The following is a 17,486-nucleotide window of genomic DNA, read 5'->3' as shown; positions in this document are numbered from 1 at the left end:
CAAAAGGAGAAGGGGTTGGCAGAGGATGAGATGGTTGGATAGCATCACGCACTCAATGAAAATGAATTTGAGCACACTCTGGGAGATTGCGGGAGGCAGAGGAGCCTGGTGCGCTGCAGTTCATGGAGTTGCAAAGAGTCGAACAGGACTTAGCAACTGAACAATAACAATAACACACAAGGATATGTTTTTAAGTCCAATTAGGAAAATAATGACAGACTCAGCTACTAATGATCAGTAGTGAATCTAGGAAATTCCTGGGTTGAGATATTACTCAGCATTTGATGGCTATGATTGCTTGCTTCCCTACACAACAGGAAACCAAGAAGAACCAACTCCTCTTGCTTAAGATTAGGTGGATTCCATGATTTCCAATGAGAGACCTCTAGCACCCTAGATTGTACTGCTGTCCACCATATAGATGTGGTTCTTTCATTTTCTCCACGAACTGCCTTAATGTCATCTGTCTTTTATCTAACAACACAAACAATGGCAAGAATCGGTTCATTTTTTCAAGACAATAAGTCTTTCAAATTCCAAAATAAGCAATGATTGTGTGAAAACTCTCCATCAATAAAATTTATTTCTTACCCTTTGTTCTTTACACAGGCATTTTTCAAGTGAACATAGCTGGAAGGAAATATACCCTGGAAGAGAAAACATGAAGGTTATGGTGCTAGCTGTCTATTACGGCAGAGTAAATTTCATAAGTCATATATATAAAATATCACCACACAACCATAACAATACCAGGAAGATGGAATCTCTAACACATTATCTAGGTGAAATCTAATGTAGCTTAGAACCAGTCATTTTATTTCTACTATTTATCAGTTTACAAATTTAGAGATACTTTAAAATAAATATAACCAAAACATTAAATCCCACTCAAAAATATATTCTACAATTTTTTTGTATTTTCAAGAAAATTCTATATAGAAAGCATGCTAAATAATTTTTTTTAATATTGCAGTTTTGAAAAAGGGGTTTTAGTTTGCTTCTCTTGGTTTAGTTCTTTTTCTTCTCTTCAAACTACTCATGTGTCTATTTCAAAATACATACTAAAAAACAGCACTACTATGAATTTAGAAACAGTATGTATATTACATGTTTAGGAACGATCCTTAATGAAAACATAGCAGCAAATCATCACCAGGCTGCCATTCTGATGGAACAAAAATTAAACAAAAGAAGACATGCGAGCTTAAAGCTCTTTATTGTAGGGAAAGGCTAGGGCAAGGAAATTGTTCCTTTGTTCTAAATGAGAAATTGAAAAAAAAATTAAAAAAGAGAGCAATTTTATTATCCATTAAATGACAATATTCTCTGAATGATTTTTATGTACAACTAAATGGAAAATTCAATTAAATATTTAGGAAAAACAAATGTCAGTTGAATACATTATCACCATTGTGGGTCCAAGGATAACATAAAATTTAACTAGCAAGCTCTGTATATACAACAGTAGTAAATAGGCATAGGTTTTAAAAAAAGAAAAAAAACACCCTTTCCTTTGGAATTTAAATTTACCTCAATATAGTAGGAATATCAAATAAGAGTAATTATTGGAATTAACAAGAAGTCAGAAATTGAGGTTCTTTAGAAGAGAAATAGAAGCAACAAATCTTAACACTTTTTAAAGCATGTTCTAAATGAAAAATATTGAAGTTACAGATGCATGTGCCTGCAGATGACCAAAAATAACTTTATATGGGAGCTAAAGCATAGACTCTCCTTTAGAACAACCTAAAATAAATGAAATACAGTAATTAACACAGTTGGATGATCCAGGAAAAAAGGTACACTTAAACAGAAATGTAGGCAAAATAGATTAGATTACTTATATTTTGGAAATGAGAAATGATACTTTCTTATCTACAATCCTAAGAAAACCAGGATTAAACAAAAAAATGAACATGACATGTAAGAAAATATTAGTGAATGTGGGTAGCATGGGTAAAGATGGGAAGATAGGAACAAAGTAGAAAAATATAGAAGTAAGAATTAGTGTTAACATCATAAACTACACAAAGGAAAGGTAAAAGAAAAATCATATTACTTCCTACTATAATTCCTTATGATTTATATAAATATATAAACAATAATAAGTCTTAGTTTTTGTCTGGAATGGTAAGAAAGATGGACTCTTTATAATTTGATTTTCCCACATTTCAGCTCCTCACACCTAAAAGGACTCATAACATACCTAAAATAAACCACTCTCCACACCAACTTTTACAACTGATATCACAGAAAACAAAGATTAAATACCTCTATTCATTATTTCTTTTGGAATATATATTTCCACTGCCTGAATTTTAATTTAGCTCTCTGCAAAGCTTACACTTCAAAAAGATTTTGTTTATATATCATGAGCTTATTAAGGTCTTCTCAGTATAAATTTCAACAGCGACACAGGATTATCATCTGAGTAGCGTGTCTTAAGTATAATCCAAGTTCAAAGGAATTTCAAAAATTATGAAAATCTGTATTGCCATTTAGTATTTCAACTAAGAGTCCCAACTGTAATTTCAATTGTATAATGAAATAAAGTAAATTAACTGTCTTTCTTTAAAATCCCATAATTATAGTAAAAGTGATTATTTTTACCTTGATATTCGGGTTTTTTAAGGCAAAGCCTCTGTACCAGCCTGTGGAGAAATAATCATGGTCATGTTTCAATAAATCATTACAATACTTAGAAGAAATGATTAGAAATCAATCTATCCTTTGCTGACAGAATTTTACCTTACATGTGGGAGTTGGAATTAGGCTAGACTATAAAAGTCAAGTAACTACAAGTGTAAGTCTTCTATCAATACAATCATTTAAAAATTGTATTGGAAATGTACATAAAAAATACAAACATGCATAATGGAAGTAAAGGCTTGGGAATCAGAGTACTGGGCTTTAAATTCTAGTTTTACTATCAATAAGTATTAGCTGTTGAATCTTGGGCAAGTTAAGTGACCTCTCTGAGCTTAGTTTCACTCCATTTTATAAAATGTCACACTATATCTCAAATTCAAGAATCTACGCAAGACTTAATACAGTTCCAAACTGTCTTTGCCTGAAGACAAAGCCCTGACTCTACCACCAAAGAGCAGTGTTTAGCCAGCAATTCTGTGCTGAACTCACACATTCTTTAGCCTACCATCTTGCGTGAGGATCAGCATAAGAAGAAAGAAGCCAGGTCTCAACCACTTAGAGCATTAATGGCACTCTTTCATCCACACAATGTCCCATCAACTGAGCTCACCATAATTTTTATTCTGCAGAATGTCTATTACTTAACCTCCAAAGTGACTCAATCAGTTTTACAGCACTGTCCTTAAGGGGGAACATAACTTTTTATAGTTTAAAACAATTACAGGGCATATATATATTATATATTATATATATATATATATGAATTTATATAGCTAATATACATGTGCTGTGTGTGTGTTCAGTTGGTTAGTTGTGTCCAACTCTTTGTGACCCCATGGATTGTAGCCCTCCAGACTCCTCTGTCCATGGAATTTTCCAAGAAAGAATACTTGAGCGGGTTACCATTTCCTACTTCAGGAAGCTAATATACAGCCTCTTATAAATGTATTATTTTCAACTTATTGTTTCTTCAACTATAGAAAGCATTTTGCTTATTGGAAGAAATTATTTTATCATAAAACCAATTTCTATTGAATTGAATCTTTTTGATTAATTGAACTTTTAGAAAAAAGTATTTGAGTTTTGTATTTAAATATTTTTGTTCCTCATGAGTTTTCTTAAAAAAATATTTTGTAAAACATCATTTTACAATCAGTCTGGAAAAAGTAGAATGAATTGAGAATTGCAATCTCTATAACATCAGGATTTATTAGATTCCTTAAAGACATCCATCCAAGAAATATATCCATTCTTAAATAATTATTTTAACAGTAACCAAAACTTCTTGAGAAATGCAGAAATGTCACAGTGAGGTCTCTGTCCAACTACACCACACAGAAAGGTTTTTACATTACAAAACAGCTCCCATTAGCTAGGAAGTACATTTTCACCCATTCATAACAGATTTTATATTTATCTGTAAACGAAGTGGAAACAGACAAAATATATCTGGCAATGACCGAGAAAAACCTTATATTTTTAAATATATCAGTGACACTGTACAAAATAAATGTCCGTGTATCACCACCATTTAATGACAGGCTCTAAATAAAAGTAATAGTTCTATTTGGAAGAACACGATTTTACCAATAATGAACCTTAATATGATAGAGTCTTACCATATTATAAATTCCTAATAAGGACAATGTATTGAGAGGAAAACCATATATTTGGATATGCTGATGGAACTTTACAATATGGCCATTTTGTTAAGATAAAAAAAGAGTAGTCATTTTATCTGGGATCTTTTTAAGGACAAGAGTTTAAGGATGTTTTGTTACAAGGAACAGAAGCATTTGAAAACATACTAAGTTGATTTAATGAGGTTCCTTTTATATAAATTAATCATACAAGTTCACTTAACATTTCAAATGGAGTAAATAATTTCAGTCCAAATTTGGGGGAGGTGAGGAGGAAGAGGTTACAGGACTAGAGCAGAGTTGGCCAGGGCAGGAGTCCCACCCCAAGGAATCTGGTTACCCAACCTTGGTTAAAGCATTTCTGCTCTGGACCTCTGTTTCTTTCTGTCCTGGGGAGCCCACCAGACTCTTGACATTCCAAGAAAGGCCTTCGAGTTTGGCCCTGAGTCATGAACTCTCAGAAATTCAACAGTATCAATAGTATCTAGCAAATATAAATAAGTAATATTAGGAAAAAATATAATCAGCTTAAAAATACCAAACAATATTTTCTCATAAGCCAAACACTGAACATGCAAGAAAATAGTTTTGTAAAAAATGGTTCATTGCGACTAAAGGGAAAATCCCAGAGATTAATAGAAGTATGAAAAGAATTTGTACACTTTATGAGCTGCCCAATGCTGAGGAGATCGTTTACCCAACTGCAAACAATCAATACTAGTCTACTTACCATCGCACTTCTCCAGGATCTGAACTGTATCTCCAATTTCCAATGACAGACCATATGGCACCGTTCCTCGAAAACTGGCAATAACTGTAAGAAATGACACAGAATATATAGGGATAATCATGTCAGTTATGGCCAGTTATACTGCTTACTATTGCATGTTACTGACCAAGAAAAATGAACGTGAGCAGGAAGTACGCACTGATAGCTAGAACTGGCTGTCATATTTTAACGTGACACGTTTCGGAAGAAAACCAAAGTTTACATATTTTGCTAACCTCTTGGTCAAACAAGTGTTATTAATACAAATTTCAAAGGTGTGATAGTTACTAAGATAGTAGACAAAATATCAACATCACCCGATAACATACGTAAGCAAAGATACCGCCTGAAGAGCTGCACAAGGAGTGTCCCTCTCCCTCACTGCTACAATCACTCCCCAATTCAGAAGCCCATCCCATGGTAGTGACTCAATAAATATGTGTTCAATAATAAATGAGGACTATATGTCTCACTCATTAATAAGCTTGGTTGACCTTTCTGCTAAGCTGTCTTCAGGATATTTCCTTTCCATACACTGTAAGGTCCTCAAGAGAAGGGACTGTGTCCTCACTATTGTGTCCTCAGGGTCTAGCCCAGTACATGGTGTTAAAGCAGTCTTCTTCTCTGCATGAATCAATGGTAATGATTACTTCTCTCCCTTGGGTCTAAACACATGGCCAAAATGACAATTCCCACATGCCTTAGCTCTCAGATAATTTGGAAGTGGGGGAAAAGGGGGCACACAGAGATTGGAGTCACTGTTTAGCCTCACCTAATGTTTACAGACTGACTGGTTTCTGAAACACGGTGTGGGGCTGGGCAGGACTAGGATATAACACCAGAGATTAACCATCCCTAGGCTATTTGAGGGGTTAAGAGAGAATGAAGGACAGAGATTCTTCCCAGGAAATTAACACCTGAGTCATGAGAGACAAGGCTAGAAAATAAAGAAAAGGACCTCAACATACAGAACGAGAAGACACATTCCCTGTTAAATATTTCACATGCTAAAATCTTCTTGCAATTCACATCCAAAAAATGATAGTAAATGCTTTGACTGCCTGATTTTTAAGAGCCTCCAACTTTGGAAGTGAATTTTACAATTCTCTCTCTTTCAGATCTTAAGATTTAGAAACAACACCAATCCCCCAAATAAATTATTGTTACTGCTGTGAATGTATTTTAAAAGCCTGAAGGAACACATGAATCTCTCAAAAATCAAAACATGCCAATAAGTAATGGGCTTTCAGAGAAGTCTAAAGCCATTTTATGATCTTAAAACAAAATTAGCAGTAGCAATCAAAGCACAGGACAGAAAACATAGCCCAAAGTACATGAGACAGATAAAAATAACTACACAGTAACAAAGTTAAAACATTTTAGATAAGCACTAATCCATGATGTCATTTTCCAACTATACCCATAAATACCCTATGACCTCATGTTGATGGCCTCAACAGTGTTTGCTTAAAAGATAATCAAAGGTCTGTATCTTGACAGATTACTTCAAATAACTTTCAGGGACCTCTTCTTAAAAGGAATCAACAACCAAATAGACAGCAGATTGAGTACCATTTAAGACTCCAAAGCAAACTTACCCTCAGAATTGCCTTTTTACACTCATGAAGTTACCTTAACCTCTCACAACCCTAGTGGTTCAACCCTGCACTACTGATGCTTCTCTTAGAGGTCTAAGGGTGTGGGTGCCCTAACTCGGCTCTGTGTCTAGCTCTTAGCACTCACGAATGCCCGTGTTAACTCCCAGGCAGCCAGAAACACCTCCCCTACTGCTGGTGGCTCTCTCCTAGGCCATCACCTTCTTGAACATGGCAGTACCACTCATTAGTTTCATTCTTCCCCACCCCTTCATGCCTCAGCCCTTCCCTTCACTGTGTTCTGAAATTGCTCTCTCCCCCACTGTCACTACATTCATATCACCTTTCAGGAGGCCATCCTCTCTTCTACTACATCTCTCATACCTTCCAGCCTTCTGCTGTAGATCTACTTTCTTAGCCCTCTTTTTAAAAATGTATTTATTTTTAACTGGAGGATAATTGCTTTACAATATTGTGTTGGTTTCTGCCATATACCAACATGAATCAGCCATAGGTATATAAATGCGCCCTCCCTCTTGAACCTTCCTCCTACCTTCCTCCCCATCCCTTCCCTCCATGCTGTCACACAGCACCAGGTTTGAGCTCCCTGCATCATACAGTGAATTTTCACTGTCTATTTTAGCTAAGATAATACATATTTTCCATGTCACTCTCTCAATTCGTCCCACCCTGTCCTTCCCCTACAGCGTCCACAAGTCTGTTCTCTGTGTCTGCATCTCCACTGCAGCCCTGCTGATAGGTTCATCAATACCACCTTTCTATACAGTGGAAACAGTGTCAGACTTTATTTTTGGGCTCCAAAATCACTGCAGATGGTGATTGAAGCCACGAAATTAAAAGACGCTTACTCCTTGGAAGGAAAGTTATGACCAACCTAGACAGCATATTAGAAAGCAGAGACATTACTTTGCCAACAAAGGTCCGTCTAGTCAAGGCTATGGTTTTTCCAGTGGTCATGTATGGATGTGAGAGTTGGACTGTGAAGAAAGCTGAGCGCCGAAGAATTGGTGCTTTTGAACTGTGGTGTTGGAGAAGACTCTTGAGAGTCCCTTGGACTGCAAGGAGATCCAACCAGTCCATCCTAAAGGAGATCAGTCCTGGGTGTTCATCGGAAGGACTGATGCTGAAGCTGAAACTCCAGTACTTTGGCCACCTCATGTGAAGAGTTGATTCATTGGAAAAGACCCTGATGCTGGGAGGGATTGGGGGCAGGAGGAGAAGGGGATGACAGAGGATGAGATGGCTGGATGGCATCACCGACTTGATGGACATGAGTCTGAGTAAACTCCAGGAGTTGGTGATGGACAGGGAGGCCTGGTGTGCTGGGATTCATGAGATCGCAAAGAGTCAGACACAACTGAGCAACTGAACTGAACTGAACTGATACTTCATATATATGCATTAATATCCGAGTTAGCTTTCTTCTTAAATGTTGGTGTCAAACAGGCTGGGTGTAGGGATTTCCCTGGCTGTCCAGTGGTTAAGACTTCAAGCTTGAACTACAGGGAACATGAGTTGGAGAACTAAGACCCCACATGCTGAGTGGCCAAAAACAATAGACAAACAAAAAGGCTGGGTGTAGGAAAAGAACATCAAACTTGGTATCACGAGATGTGGGTTTGAGCCCAGGTCTTATTAGCTGTGTGATTCGGTCCAAGATACCAATCTCTCAGAGTCTCCATTACCTCATCAGGAAAATGGGGTCAATGAAAAAGAAAGTGCAAAAGGTAGTAAAGGATTAAATAAGGCTCCTCAGAGCAGACTTTCTTGATACACATCCTCTCACCTTAAATTCCATATGCTCATAGCACCATATACCAACTTAACCAGCCTCCCTTATTTGTGCAAGTTTTAGAAGGATGTCTCCTGCAACAGACTGAAAATTCCATGGATATAAGGACTAGGTTGGTTTCAGCTCCCAGTTGTCTACATAATTCAGTATAGAGCCTGGCACACAAATTGAGCTCGGTAAATAATCACTGAGGGAATGAATGAGGGCAGGGCCATTACTGTTAAGTGTTCTGGTCTTAGGCAGTCAAGTTCCTTTTTTATGGGCAATTCTATTTTAAGAGGGCACACAAAATTCTAAGAACCAAACTATATTACCTGTGAAAACCCATTCTTTCACAGGAAATGTTTAAAATTGGGATGACAGGTTGTCTGGGTCATAACTGTGCATCATCTCATTTCTTGCCCAAAGAACCTATGTGGGTGAATTCTGACTTCACTCTTCACCTATATAATATCTGATAACTATTAAAGGTGAGCTATTATGTTCTTCAGTCTCATTGAACTTCAGATGCCTCTTCTATAAAACAAAGGAGTTGAACAAAGTGAACTGAAAGGTCCCTGCCAGCCTGCAATTCCGAGAGTCTGGAAGAAGTCTTTCACCTCAGCACTGACAGGGTATAATATATAACTGAAGCACTCTGTCCCCACACCAGCCTTGCTTCAGTTTTAGTCACTGCCTGAGTTCTGAACGAATGGACATTGGTCCCCACCGTCTGATAAAGCAGAAGGGAAGGTCTGCTCTCAGCATCTCCTACCAAGTCCTTTACCACTGTGCTCCCGTTCCTTTCCAGGTTCCCATCCCACCTGCCTCTCCACACAATGCCCTCCATGCTACCATATCCAAATTCTCATCAAGCTCTTTCATGCAGAACTCATTGCCTTCATACGTATTATCCCCCTTGGGGGCAGCTGCCTTCCTCACCCCTTCTAGACAGCGAACTACAAAGTAGCCTGAGTTGAAGGTCTAGCTCCAAGGTAAACCCTTTCAGTTTCCTGATGCTACCCTTTCTCTTTCCCCATCCTTGGACCCAAATGAAATCAATTATTCTCTTATCTATGCTCCAAGGGTACTATGACCATATCTTAAACAGAGCAAGTTATCCCATACACTTAACTTATCTTTGTCTCTCTACTTGAAAACTTGAATTGTTTCGAATTCATCTTCCATACACCAGCATTGGATTATGTTAGTGCAGGAACAGAGAATGAATAAACACACAGAATGAATGAATGAAGCCACTGAAAAATGGTATTCAAGTTTTAACAGAGTCAGAGAATGTCAAGGGCACCTCTCATAACTTAAAATGTCTAAAATATATTAAACCACAGATCATATTGTAGAGTAACACTTTTTTAAGATATAGTTCAAGGCAGGACTTTGATCTTCACCTTCTAAAATGGCTAGCCATTTTCAGTCTTTGAATTACACAAGTAATTCTACCTTGCAATGTACTAAGCTCATGAATTGATGGATAAATGCTATTCTGTTTATGCTTCAGGTTATGCAATTCAAAGGGGAAGGCAGTTCTAGGCCAAAGAGCAAAAGATCTGAAAACATGATTGGCTCGTGTTTACTAATGGTAGCATACAGTGTATCATAAAGGAAGGAAAACTGGTTTCACAAAGCAAAGATTCAAAGAAAACTCAGGCATTCATGAAATCTCAATCTGCATTTCTATCAAATGCACTTGGAACATATGGTATGCTTAGATTCCACTCTGGATACAACTTTTCAAGTAAGTCCCCAAATCCTCCAAGCATTTTTGCATGAAACAAGTCTACAGCTGAAAAGTAATCTTGCCACCAGTTGTTATAGAGTAGCTCTGTCTTCAAATGAAAGTCTTCCCATCCTATCTTTCCAGGGGCATCCCAATAATACTTGGGTTTACTGAACATGACCACATACTGTCTTGATTCCCTTGTTTATTTTCTGATAAATTGAAAAAGAGCTACAGAAAAGATCATAGAGAATGAATGCTTCATAGAGCTGGAAATACAAAGGTTCAATGCTATTGTTTGAGTACTAAGGATCCTGAGAGTACAGTTTTAAACAGACATAAAAACTACTGTATGGTATTGTTTTCATCTCTGTCCATTTGCTACTATATAGAAATGTATTTGGATTAACAAACATGTATATAAACATAGCTTATGTTCAAGTCTTTTAAAATTATATGTGGAGAATTCGGGTAGAGAGGGAAGTGGGAGGGGTATCGGGATAGGGAATACATGTAAATCCATGGCTGATTCATGTCAATGTATGACAGAACCCACTACAATATTGTAAAGTGGTTAGCCTCCAACTAATAAAAATAAATGAAAAAAAAATTTATACAAACACGTTTTTGGTGGCAAAAAAAATAAATAAAAAAATAAAATAAAATAATTGAACTAAGATCCTGCATGCCACGTAGTATGGCCAACGCTTCCCCCCCCCCCCAAAAGAAAAACTAGCTAAAATTATGTATATAAGGTGAAAGTGTTAATTAAATGTATAGCTTAAGCATCTTGAAAATCAGAAACAGTTGCCTCTTACCACATATTATTCCTTTACATAATATCAGTTTAGTATCTAGTGACTTTATTAAAAATTAAGTGGTTTTAAAAAGCATCCTATCTATAACTCACCAGTATTTTCTATGAAGGCAGTGAAAAAAAAGCAAAATCGTACTGTGAAGCAGGAACTTATTTCTCAGTTTCAGTGACATTGCTTGTTTTTGCAAAGAACAAATTCATACTGTAAAACTTTTAAACTTAGTATGGAGCAATTCAATCACAGAGTTGTGACTTTTAAAAGCAAAAACAGAAACAAATTAGAAAAATTACTAGAAGACAATCATGTAGCTCTACATCACAGATGATACCATATTCATCATCATGATCAAAATAATATTGATGATGATGCTACACACCACAATTCAAGTCAAGCCTGGCAAACGCTGCCTTTGCCCTTTATGGGTTGACAATCTAAGACGAATGAAACATAATGTGGGGGGGGGGGGGGGGGGGAAATGAAATGTTTTGTTCCTTGTGACACAAAGGAAGGAAACTCATCCCTCAAAGTCAAAGTTTTGGCTTCATCTTTCTGATAAAAGGATTTCCAACTCAGAAACAGGTTGTGGTCTGAGAGGTCAGTTGGAAGTTATTTACAACACAGAACACGATGGATGCTGTTGTTCTCAAGTTCTGAGACTATCCCATGGAATCCCATTTAACACAAAATAAATGAAACTCCTGTTTTTCACAACAGAAATGAGTTATGACTGCACCAGAAATTAAATAAACATTTTTATGCAAGTAGTTGTAAAATTCTGAATGCTGGTACTTGAAGCATGTCAGCAACAGTGAGAAGGCAGTGACAAAAGCAGGGCTTTGTAAAGGAACTCAGGGTACATTTAAAACCGGTTCTTTCCATCTTCACATGTATTTCATACTATATTTCACTCTGGTTTGTCATGAATATATATCTACATTCAGGTTTATCAGCTTTATGAGTATCATTGTGCGTATTGGGGGCAGGCACAAATGGAAAAAAGCGGGGAGGAAAAGGTAGAAATTCTGAAGTGTCAGAAGATTTTTTTCTGGATAAGAGCTGGAGGACACAGTGAAAAGGGAAAGGGTATTAAGCAGAACTAAATTCTTTTTCAGGGATTTTACTTCATAAAATAGGAAACAGCAGAAGAAGAGGACAAGGGGTCATCTCCTCTGCACATGCACAAAATTCTCCTGTAGGGAAAGATAAAATATGATGGGGAAATCCAAGTTAATAGTCTTATCAAAGACACCACCTTATTTTTTAAAGAGCTGTCTGGATAGGCCTTGAGGGAAGATGAAATAGAAGTCATCTGGAGATTTCGATTGGTATGATCACAAGTGTAGGATGGAACTGTCTTTGTCTCACAGCCCCTTAACATCTTCCCCCTCCATGAGATGAAGTTAAGAGCAAAGGGGTCATTTCTACCTTCAAGGGACTCCCAGCTGGCCATCAGTATGACAACAGGGCCATGGGAGCAGGTGGTCTAGAAAGACTGGAAAAAGAATTTCAAAGGAAATGTGGGAGGGGGCAATGGGATGCCTGCTCCTGAATATGGCTTTGATGCTGAAGGTGAACTCCACAGGAAAATCAAAGGAAGGCTCACTATGCTCCATCTTCTCGTCCTCATAATCGCCATGCATTTGAGATCAGTTCTGTTCTGTCTATGCAGGCATGCCTCTGGGGCAGACATATGCACAACATATGCACACTGACCAACAGGACTTCATTCTGATGCCACGGGTACCACGGTCAGGCCTTCAGACAGGTCACAGGACTCTCTCGGGCCTAAGTGACTTTGAAAAATCAGAAGCGCATGGAATAAAATATATTCATTTCTGACATTTGACAAGTGCTACTTGAAAATATACTGCTGTCCTTGACTGTTAAGAGGACATTTCTACCAACTGCAGAACTCCATTCTGCTTGAACCTGTGCCTTTTGGACTCCAGGTAAACACAAAGTAAGGTCGTGGGTGCGGCCACACCAGATCTTGGAAGATCAGCTGAAGGGAGCTGCTTTGCCCAAGGCCATGTCCTCTTCCCACTGGGCCTGCACCCAGTGACAGTGAGGGCCAGGCCCTCCTGCTACAACTCTGAAGGGCCACTCCAGCTGAAGCTGCTAAGGGCTGTCACTGGGCCAGCATCACAGGTCATGTGTTCCCTCTGCCCATTCCTACTTCTCCCCAGTTCCTTCCACTGGTGTGATACCCAAGAACACTCTCTGATACACACCCTGCAAGCTAATCTCTGCATTTCAACATCTGCTTTCTGGGGAGGCCAACCTGCTCCAAGCTTACAGTGTCCCATGTTCAGAACCAACTTCTTGCCAGATCCATTTTCAAGGGAGAAGGAAAGTAGCCTTGTTGTAATACTATCTGGTGGTTTTGCTAAGTTCTTTGTGCATTATTTCTGATCTTCTATGATGGGGGTGTTTCTATTCCCATTTTAGAGATAGAGAAGAGGACAGAGGCCAACAACGGAACGAATGAACTTCAGGAGGCTACTGTTCCACACTAAGATTCATTTGAAGACACTGTCACTGTGGCAGTAAAGGAATCCGATTTATTCCCCAAAGAGTCATAAACATACTCTTTCCCTTGGTTTTAATGTTACAAATGCAAAGGCACTTTCCTAAGTGGCTACAAGAACAACTGAAGGTCAAACAGTAAAATTCTGAACTGATGACTGCATCCACCCATCAGTACTTCTAAAAACAACTTTCAGATGATAGAAAAGGTTATGGTTTTGGTCAGATGCCAGTCAAAAGGAGCATCTTGGAAAACACAGAGTTTAAACAATTATCTCAGAAGTATCTCAGCACCAAGAAAAAGGAGACAATATTGAAAGCTCGCAGTACTGCTTTTTTTGGCGGGGGCGCACAACATGGGGAATCTTAGCAGCCGACCAGGGATTGAACCTGTGCCCCTTGCACTGGAAGTGCAGAGTCTTGACCCCTGGATCACCAGAGAGGTCCCCTAAGGGGACAATACTGAACAGCGAGATGAAGGACCTGGGTTTAGCTCCACTATTTATGAACCATCTGTCTTGAGTCCTACCATTTGCAGGCAGAATGACACCACCTGCCCAGACTAGCTCCAAGAAATGTCATGAGGATCAAACAAATGTATGAGAACTGGATTTGTAACCCTATAAATGTAAGTAAATACAGGGTATTCTTTTTTTCATAGTCACTGTTAACTGGAAGCTTGGAGACTAGGTCTGAATCTGTAACAGGCAAAAATAACATTTCCATTCACCATCATTAAGTCAAAAACCCTTGCTCCGTTTTGTGATTATGGATTCTCAGAAACCACTATTAACAAGTTAAACTTAGAAAGATTCAGGTTCAACTGCTCCAGAGGGGAAAGAAGGCTGGTACTATTGCATTTTCTGATAAAAGAGGAAAGTATCTTTGGCAAATGAGACAGATTTTAAAAAAAGAAAGTAACAGAGTTAAGAAAGATTTTCCTAAAATGCTGAAGCAGAGTTAGGAAGGGAAGAAGATTCAGCTTTTAATACACTCTCTGCCAAACAGTGCATTATTTGTCCTAGGAATACTAGACAGCATCAGGAGGAAAAATTACAATGCAGACTTCATGTCACAGAAAATAATAACTGCTTTCCCCATACTCCAAGGGAAAAATTTTCACTGAGAAGTAAAATACCATTTCCCAAGCAGACATATTAAATCTACCACCAAATATTTGGTTTAAAAAAATTATGTAAAATTTATAGACATGTATATAAATCATTATATAAAATAGATTTCCTTTCCCAATATGAGATGGTTAATGTTAAAATTATATCCTTTAAGAGAATTTTTGAAACATAGGATTAAGCTTCAACACTTTTTAAACTTAATTTTTTGCTATAAGGGAAGAGAAAAAAAACAGAACCCTGTTACATCTTTCTGTGCTCTGTTCTGATTTCTCTCTCCAAGTACTAAATACTCAAAGTCACAAAATGGCACAGAAGAACTCAAGTGGTCCGTCTGGGCCTAGTCATCCAGCCATCTCACCCTCTCCCCCTGCACCAGAGGGACTCACAGGTCACCCCCAAATGTGTGTGCTTAGTCGCTGAGTTCGTGGCCGACTCTTTGTGACCCCATGGGCTGTAGCCCACTATGCTCCTCTGTTCATGGGGATTCTCCAGGCAAGAATACTGGAGTGAGTTGCCATGCCCTCCTCCAGGCGATCTTCCCAACCCAGGGATTGAACTCAGGTCTCCCGCATTGCAGGCGAATTCTTTACCAGCTGAGCTACCTCCAAATGGGGAGAGGTCAATCTGTTCTCACAGCCTCTCCTAATGTTCTCTCCAAATGTTGTCTCATTTGGTTATTTGTCTGGCTCACACAATAAAGCACTCTAATTTTTTCTTCCACAGGGTTTTCTTTTTTCAACTTGAATTTGACTTCTATTCCCAATACTCACCTTTCAAGAGGTCCACTGGGATATTACCTGCAAACCATGTAACTCCCACCAGAAGAGAACCAATCCCATGTTCTTATACTTTATTACTCCCTCTTCTCCTTTGATGAACAAGCCAATTTCCAATTTTGAACAAACACTAGCTCTGACTGGCTTTGACCACTGAAAACCAGTTGAAAGCAATTTCTCTAGAAAATGGGAAGCCAGTGAACAGGTCAATGGAGAAAAGGAAGAAAGTTCACAGTTCTCTAAGAATCTGGTGCCTGCATACTTTTCGAATCTCAGCCTTTACAAACCACAGTCAACAGTCATACTGAACCTCTTCACTGGGTCTTAGCAAGTGCTGTAAATGCTTTTCACTATAGTCAGGATCCCCTTTTGCCTGTTTCCAACAGATATTCTTCAAATCGCCTCCAGCCTCCTTGACTCCATGGTACCCCTCCCATTTACATCTCTCTAACACTTAACTATATCGAGCATCTCTAGGTTTGAGATCCCCTTAAGTTCCCTACCCCACCAAGTGGCTGTTCGATAAATACTGATCAAAGTAACATGTGTACAGTTTACTCCTTCATTCACCTTCTATGTCCCAGCTCTGTGGCCGGTACTGGAAAGACAATGGCGAAGGAAACCCTCTACATCTGCTTCACCTAGCTCACGGGCTTCCCTTGTGGCTCAGCTGGTAAATAATCTGCCTGCAATGCGGGTAGAACTGGGTTCGATCCCTGGGTTGGGAAGATCCCCTGGATGAAGGGAAAGGCTACCCACTCTAGTATTCTGGCCTGGAGAATTCCATGGACTGTATACCCCATGGACTCACAAAAAGTCAGACACGATCGAGCAACTTTCACTTCACTTCACTTTCCTAGTTCATAAGTTACGAGAAAGGATATTTCCCATATCTTTTCGTTCCTAAAAAATTCAACACTGAATTTTATATTCCCAGTGATTTTTTAATTGTAAAATTGTTTTTATACAAAACCAACACATTTATAATTTATCATTCTTGTGTGGGAGAAAAAATCAAGTCTCTGGTCCATTTTCTTAACTTTCAATTTTTAAATTGAAGATTTATATATTAAAAAACCTACGAAAATAGTATAAAAATTGATTTAGCCTTCAGTTAGTTTCAGGAAGTGTTAAGATATTAAATAAAGCACACTTGCCAAAACCAGGGCTTCCCTCATAGCTCAGTTGGTAAAGAATCTGCCTACAATGCTGGAGACCCCAGTTCAATTCCTGGGTTGGGAAGATCCCCTGGAGAAAGGAAAGGCTACCCACTCCAGTATTCTGGCCTGGAGAATTCCATGGACTGTATAGTCCATGGTGTCACAAAGAGTCAAACACGACCGAGTCACTTTCACTTTCTTTCATTGCCAAAACCAAGAAATTAAAGTTGATATAATATTCTTAACTATCCTAAAGATCATATGCAGATTTTACCAACTGTCCAACCAATGTCCTTTGGTTAAGGATTCAATCTTGGATTCCACATTACATTCAGTTGCTTTATTTCTTTAGTCTCCTCTCATTTGACAGGTTCTCAGTCTTTGTCTTTCATAACCTTGATGCTTTCAAGAATAATGCCCAATTATTTTGCAGAAAGTCTCTGACTTTAGTTTTGTCTGATGTTTCCTCCTGATTAAGTGCAGGATATGCAATTTTGGCAAGAATACCACAGAAGTGATGATGTGTACCTGCTCAGTGTACCTTATCAGAAGATATACAATGGCAATGTGTCTCATTGCTGGTGATGTTAACCTCGATCACTTGGTTAAGGTGGTTTCTCCACTGTAAAGTTACTACTTTTTTTCTTTGCAGTTAACTATAGTATCTTGTGGGGACATACTTTGAGACTGCAAATATACCATTTTTTTCACCATATTTTATAGCATCCATTGATAGTTCTTGCCTGGAACCCTAGCAAATTTAACTCTGGTGTTTTTTCATAGGGTTATCCAGACACAGCTGGTTTATTTCAATTGCAGTTAAAACCTATAATGGGTCCTTGTTGAAGCTGGCACAATATCCTGACTTCAGCCATGATGTCTTGATTTCA

General features: G+C 38.3%; 1 protein-coding gene across 3 annotated transcripts in view; it reads right to left on the bottom strand.

Moving 5' to 3' along the window:
• The window catches only part of DOCK4 (dedicator of cytokinesis 4), a 479,093-nt gene that overhangs the window by 262,349 nt on the left and 199,258 nt on the right, over positions 1-17,486 (bottom strand). For 2 of the 3 annotated variants that reach the window (XM_061165346.1, XM_061165344.1), the window contains exons 2-4: positions 5,020-5,103; positions 2,611-2,651; positions 592-647 (exon numbers count right to left, since the gene is read on the bottom strand). In XM_061165346.1, the coding sequence (XP_061021329.1) occupies positions 592-647; positions 2,611-2,651; positions 5,020-5,103 (181 nt within the window). The remainder of the gene's footprint in view (positions 1-591; positions 648-2,610; positions 2,652-5,019; positions 5,104-17,486) is intronic. The other variant, XM_061165347.1, reaches the window with a different exon arrangement.

Source organism: Dama dama, chromosome 18 (genome assembly GCF_033118175.1).
Source record: "Dama dama isolate Ldn47 chromosome 18, ASM3311817v1, whole genome shotgun sequence".
NCBI lineage: Eukaryota > Metazoa > Chordata > Mammalia > Artiodactyla > Cervidae > Dama > Dama dama.
The sequence above is the reverse complement of the archived record's forward strand: the minus strand, read 5'-3'. Positions and strand labels throughout refer to the sequence as shown.